The sequence below is a fragment of the Chlamydotis macqueenii genome, chromosome 5 (assembly GCF_036417535.1).
Source record: "Chlamydotis macqueenii isolate bChlMac1 chromosome 5, bChlMac1.mat, whole genome shotgun sequence".
In the NCBI taxonomy this organism is placed as follows: Eukaryota; Metazoa; Chordata; class Aves; order Otidiformes; family Otididae; genus Chlamydotis; species Chlamydotis macqueenii.
In genome coordinates, this window is record NC_141560.1 from 45,034,853 (window position 1) to 45,053,184 (window position 18,332).

The 18,332-nt window shown below is 43.8% G+C and overlaps 1 protein-coding gene across 3 annotated transcripts; it reads left to right on the forward strand.

Moving 5' to 3' along the window:
* Nucleotides 1-3,114: 3,114 nt before the first annotated feature.
* Nucleotides 3,115-18,050, forward strand: SYT13 (synaptotagmin 13). 3 transcript variants are annotated; one of them, XM_086749499.1, is made up of 6 exons: nt 3,115-3,297; nt 8,397-8,619; nt 10,367-10,540; nt 12,516-12,829; nt 16,971-17,100; nt 17,377-18,050. In XM_086749499.1, exons 1-6 carry the CDS (start codon nt 3,115-3,117, stop codon nt 17,679-17,681), a joined length of 1,329 nt encoding a protein of 442 aa, XP_086605625.1. In that variant the 3' UTR covers nt 17,682-18,050. The 3 variants fall into 3 exon arrangements, with proteins under 3 accessions (XP_086605625.1, XP_086605626.1, XP_010128227.1); XM_086749500.1 differs by having other exon boundaries at nt 10,400-10,540; XM_010129925.2 differs by having other exon boundaries at nt 10,406-10,540.
* The last annotated feature ends 282 nt before the right edge of the window (nt 18,051-18,332 follow it).

Consider the following 18,332-nt stretch of genomic DNA (forward strand, 5'->3'; position numbering starts at 1 on the left):
CAAAAACAAGCTTTCCTCTTTCTGCCTTTGCAAGTCTCTTTCCAATGGCAGATGTGACAGATAAAACAGTTATTTGATTCTGGACAATATCAGTGTGAATGATCAGTGAGAAAGGCCATTAGCCTGGCCCAATTTTAGCCTACTACCACTTTAAAGAAAATAAGCTGGTTTATTATTGGGTGTTAAAACAAGCAAGTGTAAAGCTGACTTTGAAATACATTTATGGTTCAATTTTTTTTTTAGAAAAGGATGTGTTAAAAATAAGCAACCATGATGGGTTGGACTAGATGACCTTTGAAGGTCCCTTCCAACCCTAACCATTCTATGATTCTATGATTCTATGATAGATGCAGTGACTGTATGTGCCAAAGCTACAGTTAAACTACCTATCTGTACCAATTGTGTGCCTCAGTGCACATATAAAATTCTGCAATCTTTGGCCTGTCGCTTGTAAAAGCTCACACACTGCTGGTATTCAATATTTAGCAAAAGCTGTTCTGTTTTCCTAGCAGTAAGGGCAAAAGGCTGCTGTATGGCTACTATTATTAAAATATGATATCTGATGATGATTCTGTGCATCTTACATTTCATAGCATATACAATTTCTGGAGAAGAAAACTTAATCTTCCTATATGAGCAGCTAGAAAATATCTTGGAGAGGTATACTATTAAATTCTTGTATTGCAGAGAGATTTTGATGTGACCTTCCTTCCACAGCCTGTAGTAAGCAGTTTGTATATAATTCTCGGAACAGCTTGTAGAAAACACAGGAAGACTGTATCTCATGGATGGACTGAATGCCTTCTCCACTCCAAATCTCTGTCAATATATTCTACCCTTAACAGTACCTTCTTGCTTTTCACATGGTTTCCAAATCTCGGGGGTCTCTGATCTAGTGGTGTTAGATTTCATCAGCACCTCAAGGAAGAACCCATCCTGTGGGGGAAACCAAAGGCATCTGAACAGTGTGTCCATCCTTTTTGTCCTCTTTCAGACTCTCCTCTCTTCTATTTCACTTGAGTGGTGGTGGAAGTCTGTAACAAGATGGTACATTCTTCCCACTACTGAGCACAGTGAGAGATGTGCCAGTGGTCCCGCCTAGTGTGGCCACTTTTCTGTTCCTGTATAGACAGAAGACAAAGCTCAAGGTTTTCCTTCTGTGGGCTGAGCTGAAAGGGCCAGTTTCCATGGGCTCAGCAATGTATTAGTGGATTTTCTCTGCTTAAGGAGTCTATCATTATTGTCTTCTAGATGGGGGATAGGGACGGTTGGAAGTGGGGAACGAGACACTTGTCAGACACTCGTGGTAGGGTGAGGAGAAGGCAAGATGACAGACTGTGCACTGCATCCATAAGGATGCTGCAGTGTTATAGAGGAATTTTTAACAATTAAAGTGAGAGTCAAATGTGTGAGGGAATCTCTGTGCCAGGAAGATGAACATGTAATCTATAATGGAACAAAGGCTCAGTGAGTCGTCATGAGTAAGATGTGAAACATCCAAAAAAAGTCATGAAAATGCAGAAAGGTCAAAACCTGTGAATTTCTAAACATTTCTGTGTATATAGTTCATTTTTTTTTCCTGATCCACAGGCACCAACTGTATTCCAAAAGAGAAAGACAAAGAAACTCCCAGTAGAACTGAGTATTTTTTCCAGAGCCTTATAAGGAATATTTTGTTTCCTGGCACAGATATATAGTGACCCAGAATTATAATAATCTTCTGGCCACTAGGTACTCCTTATGAAGTGACCTGGAGAATGATTATACGTGTCATAAGAAAATTATTGAAAGATTACATTTATTCTCCTCTTTCCCAAGTTGTCCAGTCTGAGAAACAAGGCAAAAATACATGAGTCAGAGAAAGTTAATCACATTAAAGGTCATCTAGTCCAACCCCCCTGCAAGGAGCAGGGACATCCCCGACTAGATCAGGTTGCTTAGAGCCCTGTTCAACCTGGCCTTGAATGTCCAGGGATGGGGCATCCACCACCTCTCTGGGCAACCTGTTCCAGTGTTCCATCACCCCCATTATGAAAAATGCCTTTCTTATATCCAGTCTGAATCTACCTCCTTCTATTTCAAAACCATTACCCCTTGTCCTATCACAACAGGTCCCTCTAAAGAGTTTCTCCCTGTCTTTCTTATAAGCCCCCTTTCACCTCAAGAGAAAACTGAGACGGAGATGTAGCCCTTCAGGTCTGCTCATGTAGATTCTTCTACTGTGCTCACCAGCCCACCACCTGACACCAGTATAGTAAGCAGTATGACTAATACCTAGCATATGTTGTTTGCTCTCTCATCCTCTCCAGAGGAAGCAGCATATGCACCAGTGTGTCTTGTTTGATGGGATTTTCTGCTGTCTTTTTAAATAAAAGTGCTGCTCTGCATTGCTGCTACAGAAAGCAGCTCCAAAAGGTTCAGACCCTGTGCTTTGAGGGGAAGCTGGTGAGGTGTGGGACAGCGTTTCTTTCTTGCATGTGTTTGTTCCCCAGCCTCTGAAGAGTGAGAAAGTTTTGCCTGACATACACACAATCGTTACTCAGACTAAGTGCTATCATGTAATGCTATCACAACCAGGCTTCTCAGGCCAGCACCTTTTGGCAACTGCTGTTGTTGCCTTAAGAGAGAAAAATTCAATCTCTTGAGCAAATTAGCAAGCTAGCCCTCAGAAATATTGCTAGACAGCTGATCAAACATTTGGATGCACTTTCTGTGAGTTAGCTAGGAAGGCCCAGCCCCTTCTGCTGACGTCTTTCCTCTCTATCGCACATCAGACTTTTCCCAGTGGAGCTGAAGAACAGGCTTCAATGAAAACTGCCTGTTTGCAGCTATATGGAGATTGCAGGCACCACAATCACTATTTCCTCTACCTGACCTGGAACAGAAACTCCATCATCAGGATAGAAAGGTAGCCTTGTTGCCTAGCAAAGGTGGGATGATTTATCTCTGTCTCTAGATTGGTCCCTTTTCTTTGCTGCACAAGAGAATTGTTTTCAGACTTCCAAGGAAAATGAAGCCAGGCTAGAAATCGGAGTGGATGTGCGAGCTGCTCTCCCAGGGAGGAAAAGAAGTAACAGGGTTTCTGTGCTTTTTGTTCCTGTGCAGCGCAGGGCAATGGTTTTATCTGCCCCAGTTATAGCCCTGGGGGCTACCTTAGGGACTGCAACTAGCATCCTTGCCCTCTGCGGTCTCACCTGCTTCTGCAAATGCAAGCAACCTGAGAAAGGACTCTCAGAAAAGGACCAAGAGGAGGACGTACAAAATACTAAGCCCAGCGTGCTTCAGCCAGTCCAGCAAGTAAGATATAGTCTCTGATTTACTCTGTGATTTTTCTTTAAATGCAGAGGGTGGGAATGCAACTTCTCTGTTTGGCTACTCAGCATGTGATTTATGCTGCCTATTTATCTGCTTACTGTGTTCAGGATGTAACAATATGTTAATGGGAGGAGGAGTGAGGGAAAAACAGAGATGGGCTGGGTGACCCACAGAATTATCAGAGCAGGAGGCAGCTGCCACATTGACAAAGAGAAAGCTGCTAATGGCAAAAATACGGAAGGAGGACTGGAAATGCTGCTTAGCTGTCAAGCTAAATCACAAGGGAAATCATTTCCTGAGGAAAGAAGACTGGACTTTACCAGGTGGCATGCAGCACTGTAAAGAGGAGATGACTCCTGCTGGGATGTCCTACAGCAGCTATTTCTCTAACTCTGTTCAAGGTATCTTATGTTTCCTGCAGGGTAGTTCCCTGTCAACAGCTGATTTCTTGTGAAAACCATCCCTCCTCCTCCCTCTGCCCCTCTAATCGAGTGGATTAATTATGTGTGAAGTTAAAACAAGGCATTGAAATGATAATAAACTGCAAGTGAGAATTTAGAGTGTGATGACTGGACAATCTCATCACACTGTGAATTGCTTTTTCACTTACTGTAAGAGCAATGTGGAGTATGGATAATGTCAGGTGTCCCTGTGTCATCTTTCTTTCTTGTTGTAATCCCCAAAACCCCAATTTACTCCTGAGCTCAATGCAAGAGAGAGCAAGGGGAAATATAGGACCTTTCTAATATGTTTATTAATGGGAAGCGCTCCTTCAAAAGGAAATGTTTGACTGGTTTCCTTTGTTGACTATGGTCTTTAGCACAAGCTATAGCACTGGTCAGTCTCTGGAAGTATTACCTGTTGGCTGTTGCTCTTGATGTTTGTATGTGCTTACGTCCTTTTCACTTTCATCTAGCCATCCAACCAAATGCTATGCCATAGCAGCCAATTCCAAAGGACTGTGATCCATTGTGTAACAGTCTTTGTTTGCCTTTTAATTATCTCAGCTGCCTATTATTTTTGCATTATTAGAGTGTAGCAGGACTCCTAACTGAACTTCTCTGTAATGTTTATAACCACATATTCAGTCTCTCTCTGGATACCATTCTTAGGCTCTAAGTAGAAAAGAGCGCTGGCATCCTCATACTCCTGTTGCAGTTTGTTCTGAGGAAAGATGACCAGATCTACTACTTGTGAGATCTGGTGCAGATACACAGGATCTCATTACCAGAGCTTCTGGTTGCTGGGAGGTGGGAGGGCAGCTCCACAGACCATGGATGAACATCTGCACTGAGCTTGGGACTTTTCAAGAGATGGCTGCTAATTCTGAGCACAGTGAATACCTCCTAGTACCTACTTGGATTTTCCTAGGATGAATTTCACCTGCTATCCTATTTGATAATTTTGTCATGTCCTTTCCAGGCTCCTTTCTTGTCTTTTCTAACCCATACAGGGGATTTGCCAACTCCTGTATATAAGGATGTGCAGTAATGCTGAGATTTTTCAAGTTTACTGTTGACATGAATGAGAAGCGTGTAACTTTGACAGACATATCACTTTGCATAGCATTTTTTCTAGCTATTTTCTGTAACAACACTACCCACAGATAACTTTACCAACAGTCTCCTTCTACAAGACACTTTTTGTTGTTGTAATCTTCTAGCTCAGAAACCTCTCAAATCTTTATCTTGACTCCATCCTTGGAGTGGGCATGTTTCTTTTACACAGCCTTCTGGGAAACATCTTGGGAAAGTGTTAATCCATCTTGGAGCTTGTTCTTCTGGGGTGTCATCCTGCTTGTGTATCTGAAATAAGCACTAAGTCACTGTGAAGTCCAATTAAGCCTCCAATATCCAGCACCTATTAGGTTATGGTCCTCACAATATTTCTATATTCATCACGTTTTGTCATAACTTAATCCAGTATTTGACCAACAGGGAATCAAATTATCCAACCTGTCCTCAGTGCATCACTATTACCTGAGTGATTGTATTATTTTAGCATTGTAGATGTTCTAATTAGAAACATTATTTCTAATGATACTGTTTGGATTTTTTTTTAAGGAAATCTGGCCGAATTATAGCAGCTGAATGAACGTTCTGTCACAGAGAGTGCAAAATGTTCTTATTTTGCATATTCCGTATGTTTAACAATTTTTTCCAATTAAAATAGTCTTCTTGCCAAGAACGTGCATTCTTCTATGCTGTCACTGATTCAGAATCAGTCTATATACCTTGAAGGAATGAATCTCAAATTGAGTTCTGAGCTTGTGAAGTTTTATCATCTGCGTCTATGTTTATAAATTGTCCTGTCGGGACTTTTTTCCAACTACATTAGTACACTGTATGTCCTAGTCAGTGCTTGGCATCCTTAATTACTGAAGCCTGTCAGGGCCACTGATTCTGATAAACGAAGATGACAAAAGAAAGATGAAGCAAGACTGCATTTTATTTGCTTGGCATGTCTCCCATGACAGTGATGCTTGTATTTGCTATAGACAGAGGCTCCCTACGGACATGCCCTGCATACGTGAGGAGGAAAAACTCGAACACAAACATACATCTACAGAACAATTAAAAACTGCTGCAGATTTGCAAAGTCTCAGCAAAGCATACAGAATTAAGATTCCTAAACACATTCAGTAGTGGCAACAATCTGGTGCATTGTTTGAGTGACACTGCGCAGGGACAGAGAAGGGTCACTTGCAGCCTCCTTGCTACTTTTCGTTTCTTTGCTTTATTTTTTGCAGAACTATCTGACCTCTTCTGCTCACCTCTTTATTTAAGATACTGCTGCCGATTTGCAAAGGGAACTTCCATAGAGCACTGCTATGTAACTAGATTAGCAGACAGCACTTGGGAACGGAGCTGGCAGCGAAAATAATAAACAGAGGCAGATGCAGTTGGAAGAGGGGATGGGCTAGTCCCACTGAGCTTGCATATGTCTCTCATCTCTAATTCTGCACAGCAGACAGACAAGAGGAATATTTAGACTCAGTGGAGCTCTTAGTTGCTGTGTGCTGATGGATTTCCTGACTAAATGTCTGGCTGTTAGCAAGTGGAAGAAAAGATTGTGCTAACAATACCTCACATTTGTATGGTGTTTTGGATCCCAAAGTACTTCATGTGCTAGCAGCACACAGCAATGCAGGCACACTGCTCTGGTGTGATGGTCGGTGACTGGTAAGACAGCAGTCTCGTACGGCAGCTTCAGGAGAGAAAGAACAGCAGACTGGCCACCATGGCAGGCACTGTATGCATGTTAGAAGTAACGCCTTTGCAGAACAAAAGCAACCTGTTTTTTCAAGCTGTTGTCTAGTGATTCCTAATGTATTTTGCTTCTTTGGTTCGCTTTAATTTTAGAAGCACGGAAAACTGCTTTTAAGATTTGGATTAGTAACTTCGAATTTCCTATGTATTTTAAGACCGATGAGGCTCACATCTCTAAAAGAGGGATCTCACTTACAGACCCACACCGTATGCCTTACATAATACCTAAACTCAGCTGAATGCCAGGTGGGCACTGCACACAGTGACATCTTCCTTTCTCAACCCACTTCTCTCTCAGAGCCCTTCAAATTAGACAAAATGCTGTGTTACATGGTGGACTTCCTAAACACTGATGCACTGGTGGCCTTGACAAGATGGAGTCGCTGACCTAATTAGCTCTTTGCCACTCCCAAGTGCATGTAACCGTAGTGCTATGGTCTCCATAAGCAGAGTATGACTAAAGAGCTAAAGTCCAAGACTGCTCTCTTTCTTCAGCTCTCTCTTTCTTCAGCTCTGTTTCTTGAGGAATAGGTATGTTCCCTCAGGACACGTGAACTGGGAGCACAAAGTCCCAACACAGACAAGTGCTTCAGGGCATCATCTACATTCATTGTTAATAGGTAACAATGAGACTAATGAAAAACTTTAATTACAATTATGAACATTTTCTGGCTCACCCTCAATCTAAACTTAACGCAGAATAGGTTGGCAGGCAGTGAGGCTGGAGAGAATCCCACTGCACAATAATCAACCATAATAGCAGTTTTACTTCTGCTTTTTGTCTTTTGTGTTTTGGAAACATTAATAAAATCTCTTGCAAGGGTCAGGGTCATTTGCTAGTCAGCTTTTGTTCTTTCCTGTTGATGAATCCAAATACAAATTAATCGGGAATTATTTCACTTGTGAGCAGACAGGATTCTTTCTTGGGACATACGGAAGAGAGGACTGTTATATTCCACTAAAATATTTTTCACAGTTTTAGGAGAACAGTAATGCCTTTGTGACAACCTTTGCTTGGGCTGCCTGAGCATTACACCATCTTTCAGGTTCTTTTGCTCATTCCGTGTTCACGATTCAGTAAGAATTGAAATGTTAAGAATGATCTCAGACATAAATCCAAATTTCAATCCCAGTATAATAAAAGAGAAAGGTGTGCCTGAGGGTTAGGTGGAGCTCTGGTCCACAGAGCCAAGAGACAGTCCAAAAGGCTGAGATGACCACTGGATCAAGTACTCTTGGTACACCACTGCAGGGCTCATTTGTTCAACCAGTTCTCCTTTCTCGTATTACACCATGGTTGTACTGGCTCCAAGTGACAGTATGATCCATGCTTTTGCCTTTCTAATGCTTACTACATACGTAAAATGTTCTTAAATCTGTGGGTGGCTAGAGCCTCTTGTCTTGGATTTGGCTTCGAACATCAGAGTAAAAAATACCATACTTCAATCATAGCAAAATGAACTTCATGGTTGATTTCTGTGTTAAGAGAAAAGATAGATTTAGGAAAGAAGGATTAACTGGTACAGGAACAGAGGAATAATCAAACAATAAGAACATATATTTTTATTGTTGCAACCAAACTTCTGTAGAGGAGTAAATCTGAAAAGACATGCACGAAGTAGAAGGGTATTGGCTTTGTCAAGAAAATCTCTGGACATACAGGCAGTGGTTTCTACATCCCAAGAAACAATGACGGTAAGAATAACCAGAGGCACCATCTTTTCTCCCTTTATCTCAGCTCATTTAACATTGAGACAATCTGAAGAGTTAGTCTAATTAGTACAAAGTAATAAACAAGGTTTTAATTTTCAGTTCAACGTTAAGAAAACTGCAGAGCCAGTCCAGCCTCGAGCCCTCCTGAAATTTCCCAACATTTATGGCCCCAAACCAGTAGTAACTTCACCTGAAATTGTTAACTACACGCAGTACTCCCTGAAGACAACAGAAGAACCACCTGCTGGAAAGCATACTGGTTTGGATGAGAACAGGATGAAGATACAAGTCAATGAAGAGCTGTTTGTTCTCCCTCAAAACGGTAGGAGCATTTAGGCTGCAGACTAACAATTGCTTTTCTGGATGTAGATCTGTAATTCTTCCGAGCATAATGTGATTGTAGTTAGAGAAATAAATGTGAAAATTAAGAAATGGGGTGCTTTTTGCTCTCTTATCATAAGCATTGTGAGTTCTGTCTTCAATGCATGTGTTTAATAGAAAGTAGTCATGCAGCTCATTAGGACATTCAGATAATAAAGCTGTTGTTGTGACTGGCTGTAATTTTTTTTTACCTAAACATCTTTTGTGTTGAAGAACTTGGTTCACTGCAAACAGACATTTTGTAGAAAAACATGTATTTAGTGTAGTTCTACTAAGAGCAGTTGCCAGAGTATGGCTGAAATACCTGGTCAAAACGATCTGCTCCAGGACAAATGCTGGCTGTCCAGCAACTGTCCTTGTCAGGGACATTGGCAGCAGAGGTTCAAGCTTCTACTTTATTTTCTCTACTGCTTTGGTTTTTTTCTTACATTGGTTTGGTGAGATGGTCTTGGCTTGTTGTAATGTGCAGTGAAACCAAAGGCTGACACCTCAGACATTTTTGCCAAACAGAATTCTTGTTTTCCAGCCAGCCCAAAGAGTAACATGCCAAAGCCTGGAACATAAGATTCCTGGAGCCTGAGAGAAAATGCGATGTTAATTATATACATCTGGCAGCGCGTCTGAGTTTTAACTTATTTTTACCTTCAAAGTTGTCTTTCAACAGGATAATTGACTCTTATGGTTACCACATTAATAAAGCCTTCCTGAAGATTTTCCAGAGACACAATGCCATCTGTCAGGATTTTTTTTAAGATAACTCTTTTTAGTATTTTAAAATCGCTTGAGTTTATATTTTTGTCCTTTTGGGAGGACGATTGCTGCATTCACCCCTCCACCCTGAGACGTGTGAGTATGGAAAAGAAAGTACCACGGGAAGCAGCTGCATTGGAGGAAGAGACTGTCTGCGCCACATCCTTCAGTGTCAGGGAGAAGATTATAGGGTGGAGAGGCTGAAGGATGATGGCTGCATGCAGGCTACAGCTTTATATAAGTGTGCTGGTGTAAGAGCCTCTCTGCACTGCTAATGGCATAAGCAAGTTTGCTTCCTGCTGTGCCTGACTTCATGGCTCAAGTGTTGCTGAAAAAAAGCAAGAATTGTTGTGTTCTCCTTTTGGTGCCACATTGAACTGGTGTGGACTGGGGTTGAGATTTTTAGGAGGAAATGTGTTGGTCACACTTATTGTTTTCTGTGTGAATTAGAGCTGATCTTCCAGGTAACAGCTTTTGATGACAAAAAGCTCTGGCTTCCCTTTTAGTCTTGCAATTTGCTTTATTTCAGTATGAAATATGTACTGAACTCTCTCACACGTGGAGAAATTGCCTGATAATGGCAGCTCAAAAGCAGAGTCAAGTTCTCATTCCAAAAAACACACAACTTAATTCATCAATGCGAGTTAAAACCAGTAGAAAACAATATAACAAGTAATGAGTGTAGTTTAGGCACCTTGGCGTAGGCACAAGGTGAAAGAGCAAGTGTGTGAACCGTCTTAAAGCACAAGGTGGTAGAGAGCAGAAGCCTTGCCCAAGTGCTGTAGAAAGAGCTGAAAGTGTGAGAAAACACAGCACAAAGGAGATATAGTGATGAAGGAAGGAAGAACGTAAATTATATTCCTGTGTACAAGGTGCGGGAATAGTAAGACATTTAGAAAAGTCGACTCAAGGCGGGGTGGATTTGTTCTCCTTGGAAGGTGAAGGCCTGCTTGCTAAAGGGGTTATTTCAGTTGCAGGTGTGGTAAAGGACGTGTGTGTCACGGAGCACTTGAACCCTGAGAGGGCAGCCAGCTGTAACCAGGCCCCTGAGCTGCACTACTCCCTCGCATACGATCAAGAAAAAGCTGAGCTCTGTGTGGCCCTTCTGGAAGGTAAGGGGCAGAGATCTTCCACTGGTGACTCTCTGTCTGGAGGGTCAAGACACCTGTTGCTTTTATAGAGAGTTCCCCTCCTACCTTAAAATCAGCATGTATCCCCAGGACCACTGGACGTTTCCCTGGTTGTGGGCTTGCAGAATAGAAATACCTGGCAATGTCACTGCTTGAAGAGAGTGTGCAGGGCATGGCTTGGGAACAATTGTTTGAACAGCCGAAAAGCAGAAGTCAGGAACCAGGATGGGCTCCTCCAGTCCCAGACATGGTACAAAGCAACTTCCTCTTTTTATTTTTCCCTTTGGGGGCAGGGGGAAGGGGAATACTATCTCCTTCCTCTCTATAACTTTCATTCTTCAACTTGACCCACTCCCTACTGCCTCTTCCGCAAGTGAAGCCAAAGGCTGAGCTGCAGACACCGAATTTCTCTTGTAGGCCCCGGAGGAAGGTCCCTCTGGCTGCGCCTGGCCAGGCGGCCAGGCTCTGTGTCACTCTCTGAAGTGGGAACTGACAACTGTAACAGCTCCTCGGCTCAGGGCCGGAGCATCATCAGTTCCTCTGGGAAAGTAAAATAAGCTGACTGAATAATTCATGCAGAGTGCAGATCTCTGTGGAAACCTAATCAAATCACACCCTCTGAAGTGAGAATTGAAAGGGTGCTAAACGGCAAGCGCTGCTGTGGATTGCCTGCCAGCAGCAAGCCCACAGCTTTCCTTCAGGGTGGACACCCATGCCTGCGAGCTGCCACCCTGACTCTCCTACATGCCTCCTCCTCCCTGGGTGCCCCACTGCCCCCTGGGCAGGATCTGGCTCTGCTCCCCAGCTCCACTCCCCTAAGAAACCAGGAGACCCCTGTGAACCATGGTACCTGGAAGCTCAGGAGCAGCTGTCCTTGGACTGGCTGCAGCAAGGACTTTGATTTTGCCCACAAAGCCATACTGTTTCATGACTCCTCAGAGGAAGGCGTGCTCCTCTTACTGTGGAGAAGGCAGTGCAATTCTGTTGATGCAACTGAAGAGGAGTGTGAAATGCCATTTTCACTCTAGACTTTTCAACATAAAAGAGATATAAAATTAGGCATGAATGTTTCCTGAGACAGATCTTTTGGGCTGCGGAATGGCTTCTGAAGGAGTCATTCACCAGAGGTTGGACAAGCAGAATGCAATAACCCTTAGATGTATTCCACCCTGTCCTTCAGGGGTGGATGTGTGCCAAAAGAGAGGTTTCTCCCATCTCCAATGTCTGTGACTGACCATCCTGCTTTTAAAGCCTTTGTAAGAAGCTTTCTTTTTGTGCCAAGGTAAAAGTAAATGACAGTTGCCCATCCCTGTGTCATGCTGTGTCTCATCTCACTGCTGCTTTGCAACTTTCAACAGAACATGTTTCCTTGAACTCAGCAGTTCCTCTCCCAAACACTAACAGTGTCTGCATTGGCAGAAGGACACGGACATTGTGCAGCATGAGGAAAACACCACAGCATGGGCTCACAGCTTAGTCTGCCCCATGCAAGCAGGAATAGGGGTCAATGTCCTTATTAAAAAGGGCCTATAAGAAAGATGGGGACAGACTTTTTAGCAGGGCCTGTAGTGACAGGACAAGGGGTAATGGTTTTAAACTAAAAGAGGGTAGATTTAGACTAGATAAAAGGAAGACATTTTTTACAATGAGGGTGGTGGAACAGTAGAACAGGTTGCCCAGAGAGGTGGTGGATGCCCCATCCCTGGAAACATTCAAGGCCAGGTTGGACGGGGCTCTGAGCAACCTGATCTGGTTGGAGATGTCCCTGCTCCTTGCAGGGGGGTTGGACTAGATGACCTTTAAAGGTCCCTTCCAATCCAAACCATTGTATGAGTCTATGATTCTATGTCTATGCAGCTGTTTTATTTTATGGCTCTCAGGAAATAAGCAATTTAGCCACAGATATTTCAGGGCTATCTTTTGTGAGACATCCTTACAATCAATCTTACTTTTCCAGCTATGCATGGCAGAATGAGTGGGGACCAAGAGGCTGGCTGCCATTGCTACGTACTGGGCACACTGGTGAGTAAGTCTGGTATTGCTGAGGCCCAGACAGAGCTGAAGAAGAAGGTTCTTCACACTCTCTGGGAGGAAGTCCTGCGATTCCCATTGACAGAGGAGGAGATGCCAGAGGGGACACTGACTCTCACCCTGAGAAACTGCGACAAATTCTCCAGACACAGCATTGTGGGGGAACTCAAACTGAGCCTTTCTAACATGGAGGAGTCCTTTGGGATGGCCCAGTGGGAAAGGCTAAAGACCCCAGAGAAGGTATGGACTCAGTCTGTGTCCGTAGTCCAGAAACGCCAATGATTAATTGTTTGAACAAGAGAAACCCTCTTCCAAGATGGCTGCATGTCAATTGGTGGCTTTATTTGTTTGGAGCCAGGTTTAGAGGGGTGATGTGTGACTGCAGAGGTCACTCAGCACTGCTGTGCGTTGGTCTGTAGCTATCATTTCAGAAAGCAATCAAAGGCCCATCAACCCAGCCCTTCCCTCTCCAGTTCCCAGCAGTTAAGACCTGTCAAAACTCTCTTTCCTCCTCCCTCAATTACATGACAATCTGACACTGATATCTGTAATTCAAAGCCTATGTCTAGAAGAAGTTACGTGACTTTCTGTGAATTAGCAATGCGGGACCTGGTGGCAAGAGCTGAAATGCCAGGGAGTGACTACAGAGTAGGACACAGGGATTCTGCAGAGCTGGGTCTGGGTAGCGCATACGGTAGCACCCCAGGGAGCCTTAAGCTAGGAATGAAATACTTTGTTGGGAATGAAATGTTTGACTGAAGACCACTTGTCCTTACCAGGATCAATCCAACAGTGCTATTCATTCTGGGAGATGTCAAAATATCACTCATTTCACTGTGTTGGTGTTCTTAAATGCCAAAATCTCTCTTTCCTTCCTTATCCACACATTCCCAGCTGCACAGACAGGGAAAATGGAGAGAAAGATTCCAACAGTACTTGAAGTAGGTACAGAGGATGCTTCATGTGCACTAACTTCTTGTACATTTCCTCAGAAGTCTTTTCTCTGCATGAATTAGATTATTCACCTAGCAGCAGGAATACACTTAACAACACGGCAGCAGGGTGCTGCCGTTGTTGCTACTAGTACATCGCTACAAACAGGTACCTGTTTTACTCTGGTACGGTACAGTGTGAGCAATGCAAAACAACACCAGCACTGTCGCTAAGCATGCTGAAATAAATTACAGCCTGTCACCATCAGGGGTGAGGGCTCTCCACTGAGTTGGTCACAGACACAGGGTTAGCATTTCTAATTCCCAATAAAGCTAATTTATCTGATTGCCACTTGAATGCTAATAGGGCTGGCCACTCTAAAAATCCTCTGGCAGATAGAGAGGCAGAAGAATCAAATGGGTGGTCTGAATCAGTTTAATAAACTTGCAAGCACAAGACTAAATATTTGCCTGAGAGCTGTAAACTGAAATGAGTTCCCAGGCTGCTGCTGCAAAAAAAGAATTAGTCCAAAAGAAATTATTCCAATATAATGATTTAAATTCCTAAACTGAGATAGATGGAGTCCCCGCATCCCCCAATCTACTGTAGTATCTGCTTTGTAAGCAATAATAAAAGAACAGCCTGTTCACAGCTATGGTCAGTTGTCACCCAAGTACACCTGATGGAGTCCTGACATACTGGGTACGCCGCCTTGGTCCAGCTTCACAACTATGCATAGAAACACAGAAACATGAGGCTGCATTAATTTCTTCTCCAGGCTGACAGGACAAGGTTAACACTAACAGTACTGCTGAACAGTGCCCCAGTTTGAGCTGAGGATGTGCTGTGAAAGCTGAATTTGCGTCATCTGGGACCTGAGAGAGCCAACCATTGCACAGATAGCTTATGTACAGATCCTGAATCATTCATCGAGAACCAGAGCGGAAGGGAGTGAGGAAGAGCTGATCAAAAAAGAGGAGCTATTTTTGACAGCACCCATCCAGGAACAAAGTTACCGGGCTTTGTTTAAAGTCTGACATTTCCTTGAAAAGCCAGGAGCTGCAGAAATTTCATTCCTACCTTCCCAGTAAATTCACCCACACACAAGGGAAAGAGCTCAGAGGGGAGCTTACAGCTAACCAGGTACTGTAATTAGCATTCAGGAATTCATGGACTGCTGTCAGCAATGCAAAGCGCAGATTTTGCAGACTGATTTCCTTATCTTGTCTTCCTTTCCTCCCAGTGCTTTGCTAATGACAGTGATGATAGCGGCTCCTTGCACAGCACCTTCCCTTTTGTGATTTCACAGTGCCCTGCACACGTAATTCACTGATGACCCCCTGATGCTTGTTATCCTTACTGCACAGAAAGGAAGGCTGAAGCTCTGCTGGTTGTGTGAATCTGCAAGGTTGCAACAAACTGCGGGTTATGGATTTAATAGGAAAAAGAAAAAAAAAGAAACAACCAAACTCAGAGGGAGGGGGAAGGAAAAGTACCTCTGCCTTGGTCTTTTCATGCAAAACTCCAGCAGAAACCAACCATTGTAGGTTTTGATTTCATGTGGATGCAGGCTGGTCAAAAACTATCAGAATAATAGGAGCTAGAAAGCCATATAAACACAAGAAGTGACATGTGTGTACAAAGTGTGTGTGTGCGCGCACGTGCGTGTGCGCACGTTTACAGAGCTGTGCCCCCGCAATCTCCACTGTATCTGTCTGTGCCTGGAGCTACAGGAACCGAATTCTAGCCCAGAGCTATAGAGTGGGACCTGGTGAGATGCAGAGGGGATGAATAAACAAAAGCAACTTATGACTTGCCTAAACTGTGGTTTTGTATTGAGGTGGTGTTTGTATTTGTCTCTCCACATACAAACACCTATTCTTTTGTGGTAGACACATAGCCATTTGAATCTGCCTGTTTGGTTTTATAGGTGTGGTTTTTTAAGATCCACTTAGATTTAGGACAGGGTTTACATAAGTGAAATGCATACAAGCCCTTCATTGCTACCTGAGTGCACGAAAAAAAGATTTACTTGGGCTGATTTGGGATTGAATTTCAGGCTTCCTTGCTAATAACCTCCCACCTGATTTGTGCATGACAAATAAGTCATTCAAACCAGACAGTGATGACAGCCATGTTTTCTGGAGAGGCAATCAGCTCACGTGGAGCGTACAGGGGCCTGTCCTTGCCTGTTGCAAGTAACCGGGTGAAAACTAAATTTGAAATATTTATGGCTCACTTAGAAGCGGGAGAGCAGAGCACAGAAATGGCCTGGAGAAGGGCTGTCTCTCCTAAAGTGTTGGATCATGCTAAGGAGTCCAAAGGGAGTCTATTGACTTGACATTGGCTTTCTGGGACTCTTCTGCGTCATTAACCTCGCACTAAACCAGATTTCTGTCACAAGCTCCTACTCACTTAGAGAATAACTGCTCCCCTTCTGCCCCTCGCCAAAGGCTGGCAGCTCTGCACACACCGGCCTGGGCTTTCTCTCCTTCCCCGCCGGCTTCCAAGGAGGAAACAGCATTGCTCTCCCAGGGCAGAGCGATGGGGCCCTGTGGTCACGTCCGTCTGTCCCTCCGCTTCCCCCTCTGGCGATGCTGGTCCAGTGAAAGCAGGAAGGAAGGGGAGAAAGGTCAGGAGGCTAAGAGGCCAATCACGAATGGGAAGAAAGGAATAAAAGAAAAGAAAAGAAAAAAAAAAGTGTGGGTCCCTGAAGCAAGTGCCTGATGGGTCAGAGTGTTTGCCCTGGAGGAAATGCCACAGGATTCCCCCGGCTTGCAGGCCTGAGGGAAGACAGGAAGGGAAGGAAGGAAGAGTAAAGTCCTGTGCTGAGCTCATGGAGGATTTCAGGTTGGCTGGATTTTTCCCCATACCAAGTCAGGGTGTCAGAGAAGGTTCAACTCCAGCTCCAGGGTCTTGCTGTGTGGCACAGCCCTGTGTATCACCTACTCTTTGCTAGGGAGCCCTATGCTCCTGCAAGGCAGCGTGGACTGGGGCCCGTGTCTGGTCACAGCCTCCTGACAAAAAGAGTAGCTGAACTGAAGAGTGAATTATGAAAAGCTGTAATGGAAGTAGGAGACATAAATAAAGGGTAACTAGACAATCTCTCAGAAAAAGGAGTATCTGACTATTTGCACGTAGTTCAGCCCCAAATCCTCTTCTGACTAAATATTCCACTAAAAGTAGATGTTTGGAAGCAGTTACTTTCCAGTGACAAAAGAAAGCAGTAACTCACATGATTGAGGCCTTACGAGTGGAAGAGCCCTCTCAGATATCTTTGCCAGGTTTATTCTCATCCAGTGTAACTGGAAATATCTCCTGTACAAAGACAGGCAGACGACTTGGTAGGTCCATAACCTTCCACCCATCCCCTTGTACTATTTGGTTTTCCTAATGTTATGGCCAAGATTGTATAAAAAATTAACCCTTCCTGTGTCTCCATTTCCAGGAGCCGTCTACGGGCCATGGAGAGGTTCTGCTCTCTATCAGTTACCTGCCAGCAGCTAACCGCCTGCTGGTAGTGATTATTAAGGCTAAAAATCTCCATTCTAAGCAGCTGAAAGATCTACTTGGCAATGGTGAGTACAATAGCAAGAAAACAGAGATAGTTGTTTCTATTATGCAAATCTAGAAAGAAAGTGAGAAGGGTAATATTTGGCCAAAAAAAAAAAATAGATGTTCAGCTTAGAAAGCCAAAGAGATTTGAATAATTTCTAAAAAGTGAAAACCAAACCCCCCCAGAATCAATGTTTCTTACATTGTCTCTCTCAGTCTGATGTCAGCAGTTAAAATTATCTTGCATTCATTTTGTTTCATACTCATTAATGTGGTGTCTCTCTCCACTTCCTATACAGATGTTTCTGTCAAGGTGACACTGAGGCATCAGTCCTTGAAGCTGAAGAAGAAGCAGACCAAACGTGCAAAACACAAGATCAACCCTGTGTGGAATGAGATGATCATGTTTGAGGTGCCTCATGAGCTCCTGCGTGCCTCCAGCGTGGAGCTGGAAATGCTGAGCCAGGATGGTGCTGGGGAGAGCCACGTGCTTGGCAAGTGCAGCCTGGGCTTACAGGCAATGGGCACGGAGAGGAACCACTGGGAAGAAATGCTGAGGAACCCCAGGAGACAGATAGCCATGTGGCACCAGCTCCACATGTAGGCTCATCATGATTACTGCCAACTAGATTTCCACCAGGCCACTGAGCCTGGGAGAATAAACTGAACTTCCCCTTCCACCTTCCCCTCCACAAAGGCGTCTGGCACAGCATTCTTCTTACACCACTTTCCCTGATTTTCCTGCCTCATCCTATCCCAAGAAACTGTCTGGAAAACGTATTTAAAGGACAATCCCTCATCTAATCAAGTGGTTCTCTCAAAGAAGGGATTTGCCTGCCTGGATTATTTGAATTCTTTTTATTAGCCTGCCCACTGTCATTTCTGTGAAGTCCCTATTCCTGTAGAGGAGCAGAGGGGAGTAAAGATATCATGGAAATGCTAGGTACTCCTTGGCATCTGGCACTATCACCCAAGTCCCTTGATGAGTGCTGGCTCCATAATCACAAAGACGTGGCAGATATTTTACCAGTCACTGTTTTTCGTAAGACTGTGAGAAATGAAGACCCAAAGTATCAGTATGAAAGAGAGAGTGAAGCCAACGCACAGTAGATGGAAACCCAGAAAAAGATACAGACCAAGGGAGAGAACAGAGGAAGAAGAGAGAGTGAGACACGCAACACTACCATCCTGTGTAGCCTTTGAAGCAAACACTGCCAAACAAGAAGTCAAATACCCTCCTTTACTTTTGTTTCCT

Coding starts and splice junctions, on each gene's coding strand:
- SYT13 (XM_086749499.1), top strand. CDS start 3,115: ATGGTTTTATCTGCCCCAGTTATAGCCCTGGGGGCTACCTTAGGGACT. Junction 10,541..12,515: donor CTGTGTGGCCCTTCTGGAAG/GTAAGGGGCAGA, acceptor TTACTTTTCCAG/CTATGCATGGCAGAATGAGT. Junction 12,830..16,970: donor GGCTAAAGACCCCAGAGAAG/GTATGGACTCAG, acceptor CTCCATTTCCAG/GAGCCGTCTACGGGCCATGG.